Source organism: Carassius auratus, chromosome 37 (assembly GCF_003368295.1).
Source record: "Carassius auratus strain Wakin chromosome 37, ASM336829v1, whole genome shotgun sequence".
In the NCBI taxonomy this organism is placed as follows: domain Eukaryota; kingdom Metazoa; phylum Chordata; class Actinopteri; order Cypriniformes; family Cyprinidae; genus Carassius; species Carassius auratus.
The window spans coordinates 17,257,902-17,273,638 of record NC_039279.1 but is presented as its reverse complement, the minus strand read 5'-3'; the positions used below and the strand labels follow the sequence as shown (position 1 = coordinate 17,273,638).

The 15,737-nt window shown below is 35.7% G+C and overlaps 2 protein-coding genes across 2 annotated transcripts; one reads left to right on the top strand and one right to left on the bottom strand.

Moving 5' to 3' along the window:
* Positions 1–319: 319 nt before the first annotated feature.
* gdpd3b (glycerophosphodiester phosphodiesterase domain containing 3b) lies at positions 320–4,452 on the bottom strand. The gene is made up of 10 exons (XM_026223328.1): positions 4,183–4,452; positions 3,265–3,307; positions 3,051–3,186; positions 2,922–2,967; positions 2,705–2,823; positions 1,570–1,659; positions 1,209–1,342; positions 849–908; positions 714–765; positions 320–621 (listed from the first exon to the last, which is right to left on the bottom strand). Exons 1-10 carry the CDS (start codon positions 4,325–4,327, stop codon positions 424–426), a joined length of 1,023 nt encoding a protein of 340 aa, XP_026079113.1. The 5' UTR covers positions 4,328–4,452; the 3' UTR covers positions 320–423.
* A 4,929-nt stretch (positions 4,453–9,381) lies between these two features.
* On the top strand, positions 9,382–14,429 carry tbx6 (T-box transcription factor 6). Its single transcript, XM_026223190.1, has 8 exons — positions 9,382–9,615; positions 10,542–10,752; positions 10,868–11,135; positions 11,476–11,619; positions 11,724–11,794; positions 11,930–11,991; positions 12,213–12,459; positions 12,549–14,429. Exons 1-8 carry the CDS (start codon positions 9,546–9,548, stop codon positions 14,107–14,109), a joined length of 2,634 nt encoding a protein of 877 aa, XP_026078975.1. The 5' UTR covers positions 9,382–9,545; the 3' UTR covers positions 14,110–14,429.
* Positions 14,430–15,737: the final 1,308 nt, after the last annotated feature.

The following is a 15,737-nucleotide window of genomic DNA, read 5'->3' as shown; positions in this document are numbered from 1 at the left end:
AAAGTCAGGGCTAGGAGAGTGTAGGGCCAGTGGTGTAATTAGATGCAATTATAGAAATTAATTACAGACGTAATTACATGCAGGTGTTTTTATAAAAAATAACTGTATATATACAAGTACAATGTAAAATAATACAGTGTAAGTGCATTGTATCACACGATTCATTTAAATATTAGTACATAGTTTTAATTATCTGTGGTAACATTTTATTTCAATAGTCCACTTTAGACATTCTCCGAACTATTAGTGTTGGGAACGTTACTTTTTAAAGTAATGCATTACAATATTTTTAAATGCATTTGAAAAGTAACTTGGATTTTTTTCTTTTTTAAGTTTCAAAGTAATGCGTTACTTTACTAGTAACTTGAAAAAGTAATCTGATTATGTGTCTTGCATTACTCCCAACACTGCCAACTACATACATTAGTAGAATGTTTGCTTAATATCTGCTGACACTTTATTCTGTTCCTTTTTGAAGTCACTAATAGTTGGAGGTGGAGGTGGAGGGTGTTTTCTGATGTAGTTTGTCAGGAGGGTGGGGTAGTCGGACATAACGCCTGTAGCTCCGACTGCAAACGCTGCTTCCATGTCGCTCTCCTCATTGCACACAATCAGCTGGACCTGAGATGGCAAAATGAGATGAAATGAATGCTTTTGTATTGGATTGGAACCGTTTTTGCCTTTTATACAACTGAGGAAAGTCCCATATTCACCTGGATGCCCCTCTTGGTCAAGTGTTCAAACAAAGACTTCCGCATTGTCAACCTGAGCATCAATAAACACAGTCAGTCACACATTACAAAACTGACAAATGATGATTCGACCGCTCTAAGACGGATGCCACTCACTTCTGAATGAGATACACCACAAAGCTTTTCTGCAGAATGGCTTCTTCTGGAATATAAGTCCTGAGAGATCAGACAGAACCACTTGGATTAGTATTAGGTCAATGCAATGAGTCAAAACTGTTAATAAGTTAAACTAACAACAAGCAGATCAGTATTTTAACATCTTTGTGAACGGTAGTTGTCTTTATTTTTAGCTCATGTTAACTCATCTTAACAAATAACTGATGGAGTTGGATAATAAATGTAACCTTACTACATACTACACACCAACTGATAACTCCGATTGGTTTAAAAAGCTTGCACGGTTATTGAGTTTCAATCCCCCTCACTTTGAACTGTACAGGTATGTTATGGACTGACCTGTTGAAAATCCTGGGCAGGTAGAAGACCAGCAGACTTTCACCCAGAGGAACAAAGGGAAGCAGCCCAGTATAGAAGAGCAATAAAAGCAGTATTCCACGCTTCACAGTGAACATATAAGGCATGGACGGGTTCTACACACAGAGGGAAAACAATTAAAGACAAGCCAAATATCTTTTTTAAAGGCTTGGAAATTTGTATGTGTGTAGCAGGGGTGTCAAACTCAGATCCTGGAGGGCCGAAGCTGCTCCAGCACACACACACACCATGTAGTTATCAACTTGTTTAGCTGGATCAGGTGTGTTTGATTCTGGTTAATTTGGGAGTTTGACACCCCTGATGTATCGGGACAGTACTGTACCTGCTCTTTACATTTAGCCATAATGCCAGACTCTTCAGAAGCCCAAACTGTAATACTTTCTCTGCTGTACTGCTTCACAAGATCAGAGACCTACAACAATATACAAGTGATACCAAGTTATTCATTTCATTTGGAAGAACTAACTAAACATCACTGAAAGAAATGACCACTTGCAGGTGAAGGAGCGAGTCAGATATCTGACAGCAGGACGTTTCCTATTAGATGTCAGAGAGACGTTTAGAAAACTTTTTTAAGATGTTTATGATTCAGAATGCATCTTAAAGCATCTATCAGATGTTTGTAGATAGCAGATTGCTTTCCAGATGAAGCGATCTTTAACAGAAATCTTGCAGACATTTACTTGTGCTAAATCTGTTGATTTATTAACTGCGAATCAATGGATGATTCGTTTGATTGATTCAAACAGCAACATTCTGGAACGATTCATTAAAAGAACCTGTAATGTAATATTAATTAATTAAATTAACGTACACTTAAAGAGAGTACACTTTCATACACTTCTAAACACGCTATAGGCAACATTTTTGTAAGGGGAATTTCTAATAATATCAAATTAAATGTTTCGCCTTAAAGTACATTTTAAATACTCTGGATTAGTATATATTTGTTGTCTATGTGTGGAGTAACATATTTAAACGTATGAGGTTCCTGATTATAATTTTAACAGTAGTTTGTTATTTATTATTTTATCAATAGAAATGACAGTAAAGAATATTTTAGCTTGCCATAAATGCTCGTCTATTGTCAAAGTAGCCTAATTCTAAAATTATATATAGGCTAAAGATGTACAGTACTTATATCCTACTTAACTGGGTAAAATTTAATTGAAAAAAAGTATCCAAAAACGAAAAAAATAAAAAATAAATATTATATAAAAGTACTCTTAGAAAGTTTGCTAAAGTGTCTTTCTGCTTCACAAGGGCAAGCTTGAACAGGGATGCATTTAAAAAATAGAGAAAGATTATTTCATATGACAAATTATATTTTTTAAACTTAACCATAATCCAGAGAAGCATTGAGATTCAGAAACACACTTTTATCAGCAATATGAATTTAATGACAACAGGTAGAAGAGATATTGCAAAAAAAAAAAAAAAAAAAAAGAAGATCTTACCTTTTTGATGAGCAAGTCATTGTTTACTTTGATCTCAAGTATAATTGGGATGCTGGGAAATTTCTTAAAGACATCTTCCAGCAACACAAACTTCCTGTCCTTTCCTGTACTGTAGTGTCCTAACACATGATAACATTACATATTTAATAATTAGCGCTTCACTAAAGTGCTACATAGTGTTCAACTGGAGAGTGTAGAGCTGTATCAAAGTACTTACCAACATTAAATGTGACCTCGAGTCGCTCTTTATAGAGAGGCAAATCCTGCAACATACAAAACAGGATTCAAAGATCATCCCAAATCATAGGAAGATGACAAGAGAAAGATTAATGGTTAAAATATCTACCTGGAATCTAAGAGACGACACTGTTTGGTCATATCCGGTTTGTCTCATAAGGTTGTCATCATGTGAAATGACAACATGTCCATCTGATGTGATGTGACAGTCCATCTCCAACATCTCAGTCCCCACAGACACAGCACTATCACAGCATGAGATGAACAGATCGTTAGGAGGAGGGAGGAATAGAGGAAGCAGATGTAGCAAAAGAGAAACTCACTGTGTAAACGCTTCCATTGTGTTTTCTATCTTCTCTCCAGAACCTGTTGATAAAATAATACAGTAATTGTCGTGCTGTTACTTAATGAACACTTATATTATGTTTCGGGCCAATTTGACCTAAACACATTTTTGAGTTGTTGAAAATACTGTTTTTGATTTTTTGAAAAAATTTACGCTGCATTGAAGATGTGTTTTATATATAAGTTCACAAATGTAAATTTTGCTGAGAATTGAACCCATGATCATGGTGTTGCTAGCATCATACTACTGTTTTAGCTTCAAGAAGAATTTTAAAGAGAAGAAAAAAAAATGTTACATTCTAAAAATATTTTATACAAATATTTAAAACACTGTTTCTAATATTCTAATATTCTAATATTTTGTGAAAAACGAATGTTTAAAAAAATTAATATTTAATGCAAATTATTATAATTTATTTTTAAAGAGCCACACAGATACAAAAATTACCTGTATAACAGTGTATGATGTAGCTGTCCATCAGTGTAAACAATGTGCAAAGTAATTAAACCAAAAAGTACACGATTTATAAAGTTATTGGCTTCTAAAGTAAGGAGTCGACTCTGAATCGCTGAAACGAGTCGTTATAGATTTCAGATCTTTTGCCCATCTCTATGTACGTCACTAGGATCACTTTGCATAATAATCTCCGCCTACCGTGTTGGGAGAAACGAACTCTGACCTGTTTTTACCTTTACAAATAAAATCAAAAATCCAATTATGGTCCGATTACAATTACTATAACACAGAACATCCATACCCAGAATTTTAACCCATTTTTAAGTACTTTATTATTATCTTTAAGTATTAAAAGAGTTATGTATTATTAGTTATGTACATAAGTTGTAATTATATCAAAGTAGTGCCACTTAAATTGAAAAGAACATGGTCCACTTGCCTGCTCTGTGTGAAATGTTTCTGCAGAAGAATTTCAGCTGTTTCCTCTTATGAAGAATCCAGGGATTGTGTAGAAAGTACAGCGAGCAAACGACATAAAGCCCAACAGCCAAGCAGAGGAGAAGAATCCCACTCAGGACGTCCATGCTGAAAACTCTTTAACCAGCCAATTCCTCACTAACTGCTCTTTGATAGAATTAAGTCACAGTTTCTAGAAATCAAATATCAGAATCAGCAGCTCTTCACAGTCTGAGTTGAGCTGTTTTGAAACAGTTTTGCTTTATGTGTCTTATCTGTTGAAGCTTTTATGCTATGTATTCTGTCTAACTGAACATGTGATCGTGCGTAAGACTTGGGTTTGTGGTTAGGGGCAATACTGATATCCAAAAAAGAAAATAATGCTATTTCACTGAACAAAGAAATCAAATCTCATATCTTATTCATATACTTTCGTCGAGACTGTGAACCAAGAATCTTTGAAACCTTATAAAAATAATCATAAGGTTTTGAGATGGTTGTGAAAAGACGTATTTTATCCCTTATCTGAACTGAAGGTGGTTTGTGGTCATTGTTTCACAAGCTCCACATGAATCTAACCTTCTGACTCGACCAAATCAACACTTCTGCTTGAGTAATAACACAGGGCTGTTGGAGTAACGCATGACAAGCTCTTTCTAAGAACTGAAATGCATTTTGAAGAATATCCTTTTTTTTCATGTCATGATGGCTTAAAAAATTCCCCGTCATGTCATCATGATGATGTAATGTCAAATGTTTTCTGACTTAATGTTAATGGCTGAATCTGAATCCATCCCATGTGTAATCTGGAAGGTGGGACTAGTTAAACAGAGGTAAAGGTTGAAGACTACACCTTTGCCAAATACAACAGATTTTGACCTCAAAATGAACTGAGCATATTTTAGTAACTTTGACTGGAATTGAGCCTTTGGGCAAACTCCAGTAAGACCTGATATGAATACCCGAGCAGCATCATGTGCACAGACAGTCATACAGAAGATCATAGTCACACAACAATCAAAACACGGGAAATACTTCCTCATACTCCATATGATTGAGCAGTTTACATTAAATCACGAAAGCTATGAGATCTTGTCATTGTGTTACCATTAAAAAAAAAATTAACAGATCAAACTAACCAGACATTATAAACTACCGTTCAATATCTTGTTAAATTTATGGTGAAAACCTGGGCCTTATTAAAAAACTTTAATAATTGAAACACACACACACACACACACTTTTAAGTATAGTCATATTGGCAGGTTGAGAGTTTGAGAAATGTACTTTAAATGATGAATTATACCATAAATTATATAAATTATAAATAAATTACATAAATTATATAAAAAATCTTATTTCAGTTTTTATCTTAAATTTCACCTTTAATTCATTTTACGTGCTGTTTCTTTTAATACCTGAGTCAACACCCCCCCCACACACATTATTATTATTATTTGTTTTTTTCAGTAAAGCTCAGCTTTTATTTGAATGAATCATACATCTTAGATTATTTTATAGTGAAATTACCTTTGATGTGATGTTAAACAATTTACAGTTTTTCACCATATTGCTAAGGAAACTTTTTTACTGTATAGCATTTCAATTTTTTTTTATTATTATTTATTCTTTGGGGTAAAACTTGTACATTTTAATAATATAATATTTTTTTCAACAATTTCCACCAGTAACTGATTATAAATATAGCATAATTCAATAATGTACAGTAAATCAAAGAATCCTAAAATATACTATCCATAATCACACTTCCAGTGTTAGTATCAGATTAAATATCATTATAAGAAAATCAAAGTTTTTCAAAATGTTTTCTTCTAGCTGATAAATATACCTCTGGCCTGTCTCACCCTCATCAAGTCGCAACATTTCCATTAATAGTGTTCACATTTTAACAAATGAACACAATGAAAAGAGTTCGTGAGTGTGAAGTGTAACCAATGCTTTTGTATATTCATATGAATAACAGTATGTTTATGCTCTTAAAATTACAGATCTGAAAAAACTTCCAGTGTTTTATATAGTAGAAAAAAGGTCCATTAGATTATTCAAATGTTCTTAACACTTTAAAAACCTTGAAAAAAAGGGGTTTGTGGAACCATGGTCCATTCAAATGAAACTCTATTGAAATCTATTGTAGGAATTACCAGGTCTTGCAACTTTTTCAGTAAGCGGATTTAAATAAGGCACAATTCCTCACACTAAACGGCCTCATTGCCGCTAATGTAGCATGAATGGAGCCTGTCGTGCTACTGTTGCTTAAAGACACACACCTGGGCTCGCATAAACACATTAGCTGCCATTAGGCCTTACAGTCCCTATAAACTCTAAACGGACGCACGCTGTAGTCAGTAATGACATCCACCCCCCTGTGAGAGCGACACCTCCACTTCCCCTGTCTCTCACAGCCCCGCTTTATCACCCGCCTGTGAGTCCACAGCGCAAACAACAACTACAACAACAACTGCCCCTCCGAGCTCGTATTAACATCAGAATATGAGTCTCTTATTGCTGCATGGATGATGTCTGGAATCAAGATAGCATATTACCACTTCTGGTCCTATTTTTTTTTTTTTTTTTGTTAAATGCATGAAATATGGTTCGTGGTGAACACAAGCTTAAGATATTTTCATGTTTTATTCTACTACATAAAGACTTTGCTTGTCTATAAAAAAGCAGTTGTTTGGTTAAATGGGCATTAAACGTGATCAAGTTGAACATATAAATCCATAATCACTTTTTGGGTTCATAATCACACTCTTGTTAACTATTCTAACTCAAACTTTCAGGGACGGTTTTACAATAAAGACTGAAAGAGTTCAAGAGATCATGCGACCAAAGTGTAGTTTGTTTATAACACACATTTAACTTTTAATTTCTGGTGATTGTACTCAGTATGGAAGCCCATTTCTGCCACAAAATAAGAAATAAAACAAGGTAATTGTGACTTTTTATCTTACAATTTCTAATTTTTTTCTGATATAAACCTGCAATTGTCGAATCAAATAAAATCAAATCATTTTGTTGCCACATCATCACAGCACATGTGCCTTAGTGAGTGAAATGTGAGTTACACATGTGTTATAAAGTCAAAATTGTGATAAAAAAAGTTGCAACTACCTTGTTTTATTTTTTATTTAGTGTTGGAAATGGGCTTCCATAATTTAGTCTCTTAGACTGTGTAAAACATGTACGAATTATAAATTTTCTTAATAATCGAAAAGCCACTGGAAAATCCTTTTGGGTTTTTGTTGAAGGAAAAGGGTGATGTGAACTTAAGGGTCATCCTACAAAAATATGCAGTGCTTTTATAATGTCCTGCTCAACAAACATCATCTGAAACATATGTTAAACTGTCAAAAGACATTTGGATGGTGTCTGAACGTCAGTGTTTACCTAAGAGACCAAACTGCAGCAGTGACCAAACTGTCCGTCAAACGCCTCCACCTGCAAGCCCACCCTCACCACCAACTGAGAGAGAAGAACAGAGCTGAGGGCAAAGGCCAACATTAAACTAGACATCAAATCCTCTTAGTATTACCTAATGATAGATCTAGTGTTCCTCATCCGGTCAACTGTAAAACCAAATATGGCAAGCGGAAGTGGTTCAGACAGTCCATATACAGTTGTGCCATTACATCATGTAAGTGGCATTCATTCACAAAGCATTTTCAGTGTGACCTTCCTCTTTCTTCTCATTGTGGGAGAAAAACCAACCTGACACCAGCTCAGTCAGCAGTTCGATCCGTGAGAATCAGGTTGTGAGCGAGTCAAGCACATGCTCTCTCAAAACATAACCCACCAACACACACACACACACACACACACACACACACACACACACACACACACACACACACATATATATATATATATATATATATATATATAAAAAAAAAAAATAAGTAAATAAATATCCATGCATTTTCTAAACACTTGTCCTATGGGGTTATTGGAATACTGTACTATTATAATATAATATAATATAATATAATATAATATAATATAATATAATATAATATAATATAATATAATATAATATAATATAATATAATATTATATAATATAATATAATATAATATTTAAATCATGGCTCAGTTTTCTTATATTAGTGTAATGCATAACATGGATCAAAATAATAGTTTTAAAGAATTTATTCATATAGGTTAATTTCAAGATATATATTTTTTAATCAACATTAGTTATTAGTGTATTATGTACAAATGTGAATTCAAATGAACATAATATAATCTATAAATGATCATTAATCCAGGTTAATATATGCTCTAAAAAATTTTTATTTCTAGCATGATAGCTAAAGCGTTAACTAGTTTTAACAAACTGAATTATTTTAAAACTAATTTATTTCTAATTTATGTAATACGTGTACCATGAATTAATAAAAATACATACAATTTCACTGTTTTTTTTAACTGTATAGTCGTTTGCCTGTTCTAGCTCCTGTGTGTGTAATATGTATACATATAATATTATATAATATATATATATTATACATATATATATATATATATAACTAAAAAAATAAATTAAATGTATGCATTTAGGAGACGCTTTTATCCAAAGCGACTTAGTTCATTCAGGCTAACAATTTTTTTATCATTTATGAAATTACTAGGGCCTTTTTCTAGAAGAAACATCTGAAAGGTGAAATATTTCAGTGACAGTCTCCATTGACTGTCTAAGACTGTCTATATATATATATATATATATATATATATATATATATATATATATATATATATATATATATATATATATATATATATATATTTTTTTTTTTTTTTTTTTTTTTTTCTGTGGGTACAATGTGATGCAGATCAGTAAAATGTAGAGAGATCCACATATACCTGTCAAAGCAGGAACTAGTTAATACAAATCAGTATCTAAAAACTACTAGCTTTGGATTTTTCTTACAGCTTTAGCTGTTTGAAAGTAACATCACATACATTAACATACACTGATGTTTTAGGTTTGATGTGCTAAGCAATGTAAGACAGTGTTTATTTAGCCCGTGTGTTAAGAGCAGGAATGCTGGGCCCAAAAGATGGACCGTGAAGAAACAGAAGAAGAGGGAAGACGTGTGAAGACCTCACCATTTGGTAAACGTGTGAAGGTGCACTCACCTATATAATGCACAAGGAGACAAACGCAGAGACATTAGAAGAGAAGATACAGAAAGGAACAGTCTTCAGAAGCAGGAAAGAAGACAAGCAGAAGACTTTGAAACAGTATTTCTCCATTATGAAAGCTCAGTGAGCGAGGTGTTGAGTTGACACTGATAAACCTAGAGGTGAAGCAAGGACAAAAAACATGCTGGGTGTGGAAATGTACCCTAGTTTGGCCCTGGGACCTCAGAGACTGAGCGACTGCTATTATAGAGGTAAGAGAGATGTTCACTGTCTGCAATCGATGGAAAAATCATAGAAAGAAGCATGAATTTTATTTAGCATGTGAGTGTAAATGCAGAGATTTTTTAAATAAGTTAGTATGTAAGTGCTTGCAGACATTTTACTCCTAAAATTAAAGTTTCTACTGTTCTTCTGTGATGCCATAGGAGAAACATTTTGGTTCCCCAAATATTTTTATATTTGTATTAGTATTTATTTTTGCATTTTCTGTTTTATTTTTGCTTTTAAAGTTCTATCCATTATTTTTAAAGTTGTCATTATGATTCTTTTTTTTTTAAGGACTGTATAGTCTACATATTAGTTTTATTAAGTTAAACTAAAAGAAAATGAGAGATGCATTTGCAGGTTTTATTTTTAGAATGTTTTTGAAGAACAGGTCTTAAAAGAACCATTTTTGTCCGCTATAAAAAAGCTTTTTATTAAAGGAATTATTCTATGGATGTTAAAGGTTCTTCAAAGAACCAAAAAATGCCAATAAAGAACCTTTATTTTTAAGAATATAAGATGTATAATGAGTGCTAAGAAGAATGAAGTCTCAAATATTTTATAGAGACTAAAAGTACATTAGAAGACTTTTCTTGCACATTTCACTGATAGAAAACTCAAAGTCATAGTTATGTACTTCAAAACTTCACAAAATTATCATGTTCTGAAAAATAAAGGTTCCAGAAAGGAGGGGGTTTGTAATGATGCCATAGAACCACCATTTTTGGTTCGCCAAGCATCCTTTCAGTTAGCAGTTCTTTAAAGAAGTGTGAAATACATTTTAACAGTCTAAAGAACCTTTTTTATCTGGATACATTTCATGGATGTTAAAGGCTCTTCATGGAACAATCAAGGCCAATAAGTGTAAATTCTAACATACAGATGTCACTGTCTGCGTGCTCATCTCTTCTAGAACATGAACCCGCAGCACATGTGCCACTGTATCCTACTACGTGTGAGATGTCAGCTCGTGGGCTTCCCCCTCGACTGCTGCAGCCCCCTCCTGCCACTGCAGAGACTCCCGGGGCTCCACAGGACAACGTCAAGATGGAGCTTGAGAATGCATCGCTGTGGAAACAGTTCAGCACAGTTGGCACGGAGATGATCGTGACTAAGAAGGGCAGGTGAGCACATTTGGAGTATTGAAAGAAATAGTCTATATTGCATCTGAAAAATGCTAGTTTGGAACATTTTGACCAGTCTGCTAACTTTTCATATTTTTAACCTCTTTTCTTTCAGGAGAATGTTTCCACAGCTGCGAGTGAAGCTGTCAGGGCTGAACCCATCACTGCGTTACATTCTTCTTTTAGACATTGTACCTGTTGATTCCTCTCGCTATCGATTTCAAGACAACAGCTGGCAGGTGGTTGGAGGAGCGGAGGCTCGGCTGCCGGACCGTGTCTTCATCCACCCGGACTCTCCTGCGACTGGAGATCACTGGCAGAACCGCACCATATCCTTCCACCGAGCCAAACTCACCAATAACACTCTGGATGCACAAGGATATGTGAGTTAAATGTGTCTTTCAATATCAGTATTCAAATTTGGGTTACACTTTAGCCCTCACTATTAACTAGTTACTTATTAGCATGCATATTGGCTATTTATAAGTACTTATATTCATTATTCTCACATTAATGCCATATATATATATATGGCACTTTTGATATTGTGTAATTTTAGTGTCTAGATTTGAACTCTTAAACATAACATTTTGGTTCATTACATAATAATAAGTTATTTTGAAGTGTAATTTAGGTTTTGCCATTATGTCTTTGTTAAATAATTCCTCAGTACCTCAGCAATACCACAGCTTTGACGGTGGTTTCCATCTCTTTCCCCTAAAGATCATTCTCCACTCTCTGCATCGCTACCAGCCACGAGTCCATGTGATCGAAGCCCGTGATGTGCTGATGTGGGGAAGAGCCCAGCACTCTTTCACCTTCCCCGAAACACAGTTTATTACAGTCACTGCATACCAGAACAGCAAGGTGAAAGAAAAATACCTTTCTCTCTCTCTCTCTATATATATATTCAATTAGTGCAACTAATAAACTAACTAGTGTTTTTTTTTTCAACTCTTGTTTTCTCCTAGATTACTGAACTGAAGATTAACTCAAATCCTTTTGCGAAAGGCTTTAGAGAGAATGGCATGAACTGCAAAAAGTAAGTTAAATCTGATAAACCAATATAACTTAATAATTAACTAATAGTAGCCAAATCATTTCTTGCTTAAACACAAAAACATCCTTAGACATCTGGACTGAGAACACAATATAAGTTTTCTGTTGTTTTCCTCAGACAAAGAGAGGCAAGACTGAAGAGGAAAATCCCTTCCAATCAAGATGAATGTTTGGATATTGGTGAGGATACTGATGTCTTGTTTACATCAGAATCTATGACTTTACAAAACCAAGACATAAATGAAACATTAAAAAAAATGCATGAGATGTTACCAGTTTTTTTTTTTTTTAAATATACATTTACTCTTATCCCGAAACAATACTTTACTAAAAATGTACTTGGTTTCCCAAACATTGCTTTCTTGCTTTATGACACTATTCTCTCTTTATTCCTCTTTCAGAGTCATGTGACCCATGTGATTCTACTGAGCTCCTACCACAGTCGGTGGAAATTCCAAACTCCGCCCTCTCCATTATAAACTCCGCCCTCCCAATAACAGACTCAGGTTTTCATACAGAAGTTCCATCCCTTCCAGATCAGACAGTCTCTGACCAGCCCCTAGAATTCTTGACCTCTGAGATTTCCTCAATGGAGAGTCAACAACAGACATCCTCTGAAAACAATGTAAATGACACACTGATGGATGGGTAAGTGCTGTAACCTCCTGGCTTCGTTAACAGCAGCTTTCAATGTTTTGGGGCATATTTATCAAAGATAGTCTTACTTTTTGTTACAGGTCTGGACAAATGATGGGCCTTTCTGGATATACATCAACTTTCCCAACTCGTCAGCTCAGCTCAGCTCATGCATCAGTGCCTCAGTCATCTTCCATCTATTCCATGGTGTCCTCCACACAGAACTCTGACCTTCAGCTTCCCCAGTCTTCAATGGTTTCATCACAACCCTCTATGTCCACATATTCCTCTATGCCTTCATCAGACTTTCCTAATCTAAATACCTCTACAACCTCTCCCCCAGGCTCTTCATACCCTCCCATCTCTCACTCCAGCTCTCCGCACCTTCTCCCCTCATCATCCTACCACTCTCTTCTCCCAACAGACCAATCCCAGGACAACCTAAGCCCCCATACACCTACAAATCCACCTTTCCAGTCTATCCCCTCCTCTTCTTGTCAAAGTTCTGGGTTAACCATTGACCCTGGCCAAAATCAAGTGGATGATGGAGGATTACACTCATCCGACGAAGTGACTCCTGCGGTCCAAAACCCAACCCAAACTGCCTTTCCCTTCCCTCCGGTGCAATCCTCAAATGACCCCGATCCAACATCCCCTCCATGTCAAAGTCTACCCCAATCTGTTCTACCCTTTCAGCCAGTGCCACAGTGCAACCCAAACCAAATTCCCACCCCTTCTGACCCAAATACAACTCCAACCGCATTCCCCTTCCCTCCGGCAGCACAGCCAACACCTTCCAATCCAAACCCAATGGGTTTCCCCTTTCCCCCTGTTCAACAGAACCATAGCCACAACTTGGGTACCGCAATTCATCCAACAACTGGATACTTTTCATTGCCTTCCACCAATGTTATCCATCAAGGCCCAATGCAATCCATTCCCAACACACTGCAGCCTACAACAGCATATCAAGTCCCTTCATTCCCTGCATCTCTACCCAAACACACCAATCCTGGGTCTCTCCAAAACCCTGCACCAACTCTCACCTCTCACACTTCCTACCCCTTCTCAACTCCTATCCCATCTGGTCCACATCCTCTCCAGAGTCTGACTCTGCCCTCATCTAGCTCTTTTCATAGTGTCCCTGCGATCCCGAATACAACTCAAATTCAATCTACATTTTCCCAGTCCTACCCTAATCCCTCTTTCCATCACATGCCACCCCAAACGGCAAACCCCTGTCAGATTACCTCCCAGTCTTTTCCCCCAATCCAAACCGCAAGTACCTCCCAGTTACTATCTCAGTTTAATCCCCAGGTTCCTCAAGCCTCGACCCATCCACAATGCCCTTCCTCTTCAAACGCATATCCTGCTGTAGCTCCCACTGAGATAGGCACCTTCTCGCAGCTCAGTTCCACTGCCCCCTATCTGCCAGATATGGTACTGCACCCTTCATTACTCCCTTCTCTTGATTCCTCTCTCTCCTCCTCTGCTCCCCCCCCATCCCTTTATAACCCTTTTCCTCCCTACCCACTCCGTCTTTGTCAGGATCCTCGGTCCTCCCTGCATTTACCCCTGAGGCATATTTATAGACAGCCACAGCATGCCCATGCTCATGGCCAGGGCTCTTACTTTGACCTTAGCGGAAGAGCAGTATTCTGAGAATAAAGAGAAAAACAACTTGTTAGACAAAGTTTGCATGAAGATTGTGATGTCTGCATTAATCAGCAACTTTGCTCTGAAGATGATGGAAGCACTGTACATTTTATGACTGCATTGGAAGACCTGTTAGACAAAAAGAGACAAACCAAAGCGTAGTTTAAAATGTAAAACTTCTTAGTGTTTATGACTGACAAAGAAGTTTAGATTGTTTTTGCTTTATCCTGACTATGCTTAGTGAAGTTGAATAATGATCTATATTTTTTCCTAGTTCTATTTGTATGCCTAAATTACAAAATAAAGTTTGAATGAGTTTAACTGTATTTTTATTTTTGTATAATCTTGTGTGTGTGTATACATACGAATCCACATTCTCTGGTGGGTCCAAAAGGCATTTGGACACTTTAAACACTTAACACACACTTTAATGTTTAAATGTCATTGCATCAGAAACAAAAAGTAAAAAAGTGGCATACACAAAATAATATTGCTAGACCTTAGTCTGTTTACATATAAAGACCTTGCACATTCATACCTTACAACACACCAGAGGTTTTATTCCTGTCATAAAATGCCAACAATTGGAAAATCTAATTTAGTTGGATAAATAATGAAGCAAATAGTTAACATTTTAGTTTGCTTTTCCAGATGCTCTATTCTTCAAAACTGTGAGGAACCTATTGAAACTTTTAAAAACTTTTGACAAAAAAATGAGGACATGGCTAATGCACTTTGCTGGCCAATCATGATAACATATGAGTGACTTGTTAAGAAAAAATAGGGTTAATTCAGGATAACTGGGCCAAAAAGTGTCCCAATTAACCTGAATTCACCCCCTATAGAAAGTATAGCACATGCAAATTATGACAGAACATGAAAGTGAGAATTTAAAACAAATAAAACTGATGTCTGTTAAAACAATCTCTCTCTCAATCATCAGTATTAACCATCATCTCGGTGTCACAGTCTTCAGGGTTGATCCCAGTTCTGCATGACATTTGCTCATGGTCAGGTGTTGACAGTGGGTGTGCTTTAGAAACTGAGGAATGGTCATTAAAGTCCAGGTGATAATTACCTCGAACCCCTCCTTCCATTTCCTCCTTTTCCATATGGTGCTGGACAAAGAGAGGGTTTAAATAAGGTCAGGTAAACAGCACTACACTCAACACCTCAAATAAGCACAACACCGTAGAGAAGTGGTGTGATATATCTGAATAGAATTTACTTGATTTTTGTTGTTTTTGTTCACAATGTCCACAGTGATCAGTAATGGTTTCTGAAGGATCATGTGACACTGTGGACTGGAGTAATTACATTTAAAATGTATCAAAGTGGAAAATTATTATAGGAAATCTATTTTAAATTTATTTTAAAATTTCACAATATTACTTTTTTCCCTGTATTACTTTTTTTACCAAAGAAATGCAGCCTTGAGTACAAGAAGCTTCTAAAAGACATTAAAAAGTCAAATTTAAACCAAATTTAATAAAATAAAAGTGTTACAAAGCCAAACTTCTTTAAATATGATGTTCACTTATGATTGGCGTATTTTGACTCGATGTTCATTTTAATCCTAAATCATCCTCAATGTCCACCAGAGGGCACTATTTTCCACAAGGCTAATGTCTCCA

What these genes read in the sequence shown, in the direction of transcription:
- tbx6 (XM_026223190.1), top strand. Translation starts at nt 9,546, where the DNA reads ATGCTGGGTGTGGAAATGTACCCTAGTTTGGCCCTGGGACCTCAGAGA. An exon ending in GAGCGACTGCTATTATAGAG is followed by an intron (nt 9,616 to 10,541) that starts GTAAGAGAGATG and finishes CATCTCTTCTAG; the next exon opens with AACATGAACCCGCAGCACAT. An exon ending in CTCTGGATGCACAAGGATAT is followed by an intron (nt 11,136 to 11,475) that starts GTGAGTTAAATG and finishes TTTCCCCTAAAG; the next exon opens with ATCATTCTCCACTCTCTGCA.
- gdpd3b (XM_026223328.1), bottom strand. Translation starts at nt 4,327, where the DNA reads ATGGACGTCCTGAGTGGGATTCTTCTCCTCTGCTTGGCTGTTGGGCTT. An exon ending in ACAATGGAAGCGTTTACACA is followed by an intron (nt 3,187 to 3,264) that starts GTGAGTTTCTCT and finishes ATGCTGTGATAG; the next exon opens with TGCTGTGTCTGTGGGGACTG. An exon ending in TGTCGTCTCTTAGATTCCAG is followed by an intron (nt 2,968 to 3,050) that starts GTAGATATTTTA and finishes TGTATGTTGCAG; the next exon opens with GATTTGCCTCTCTATAAAGA.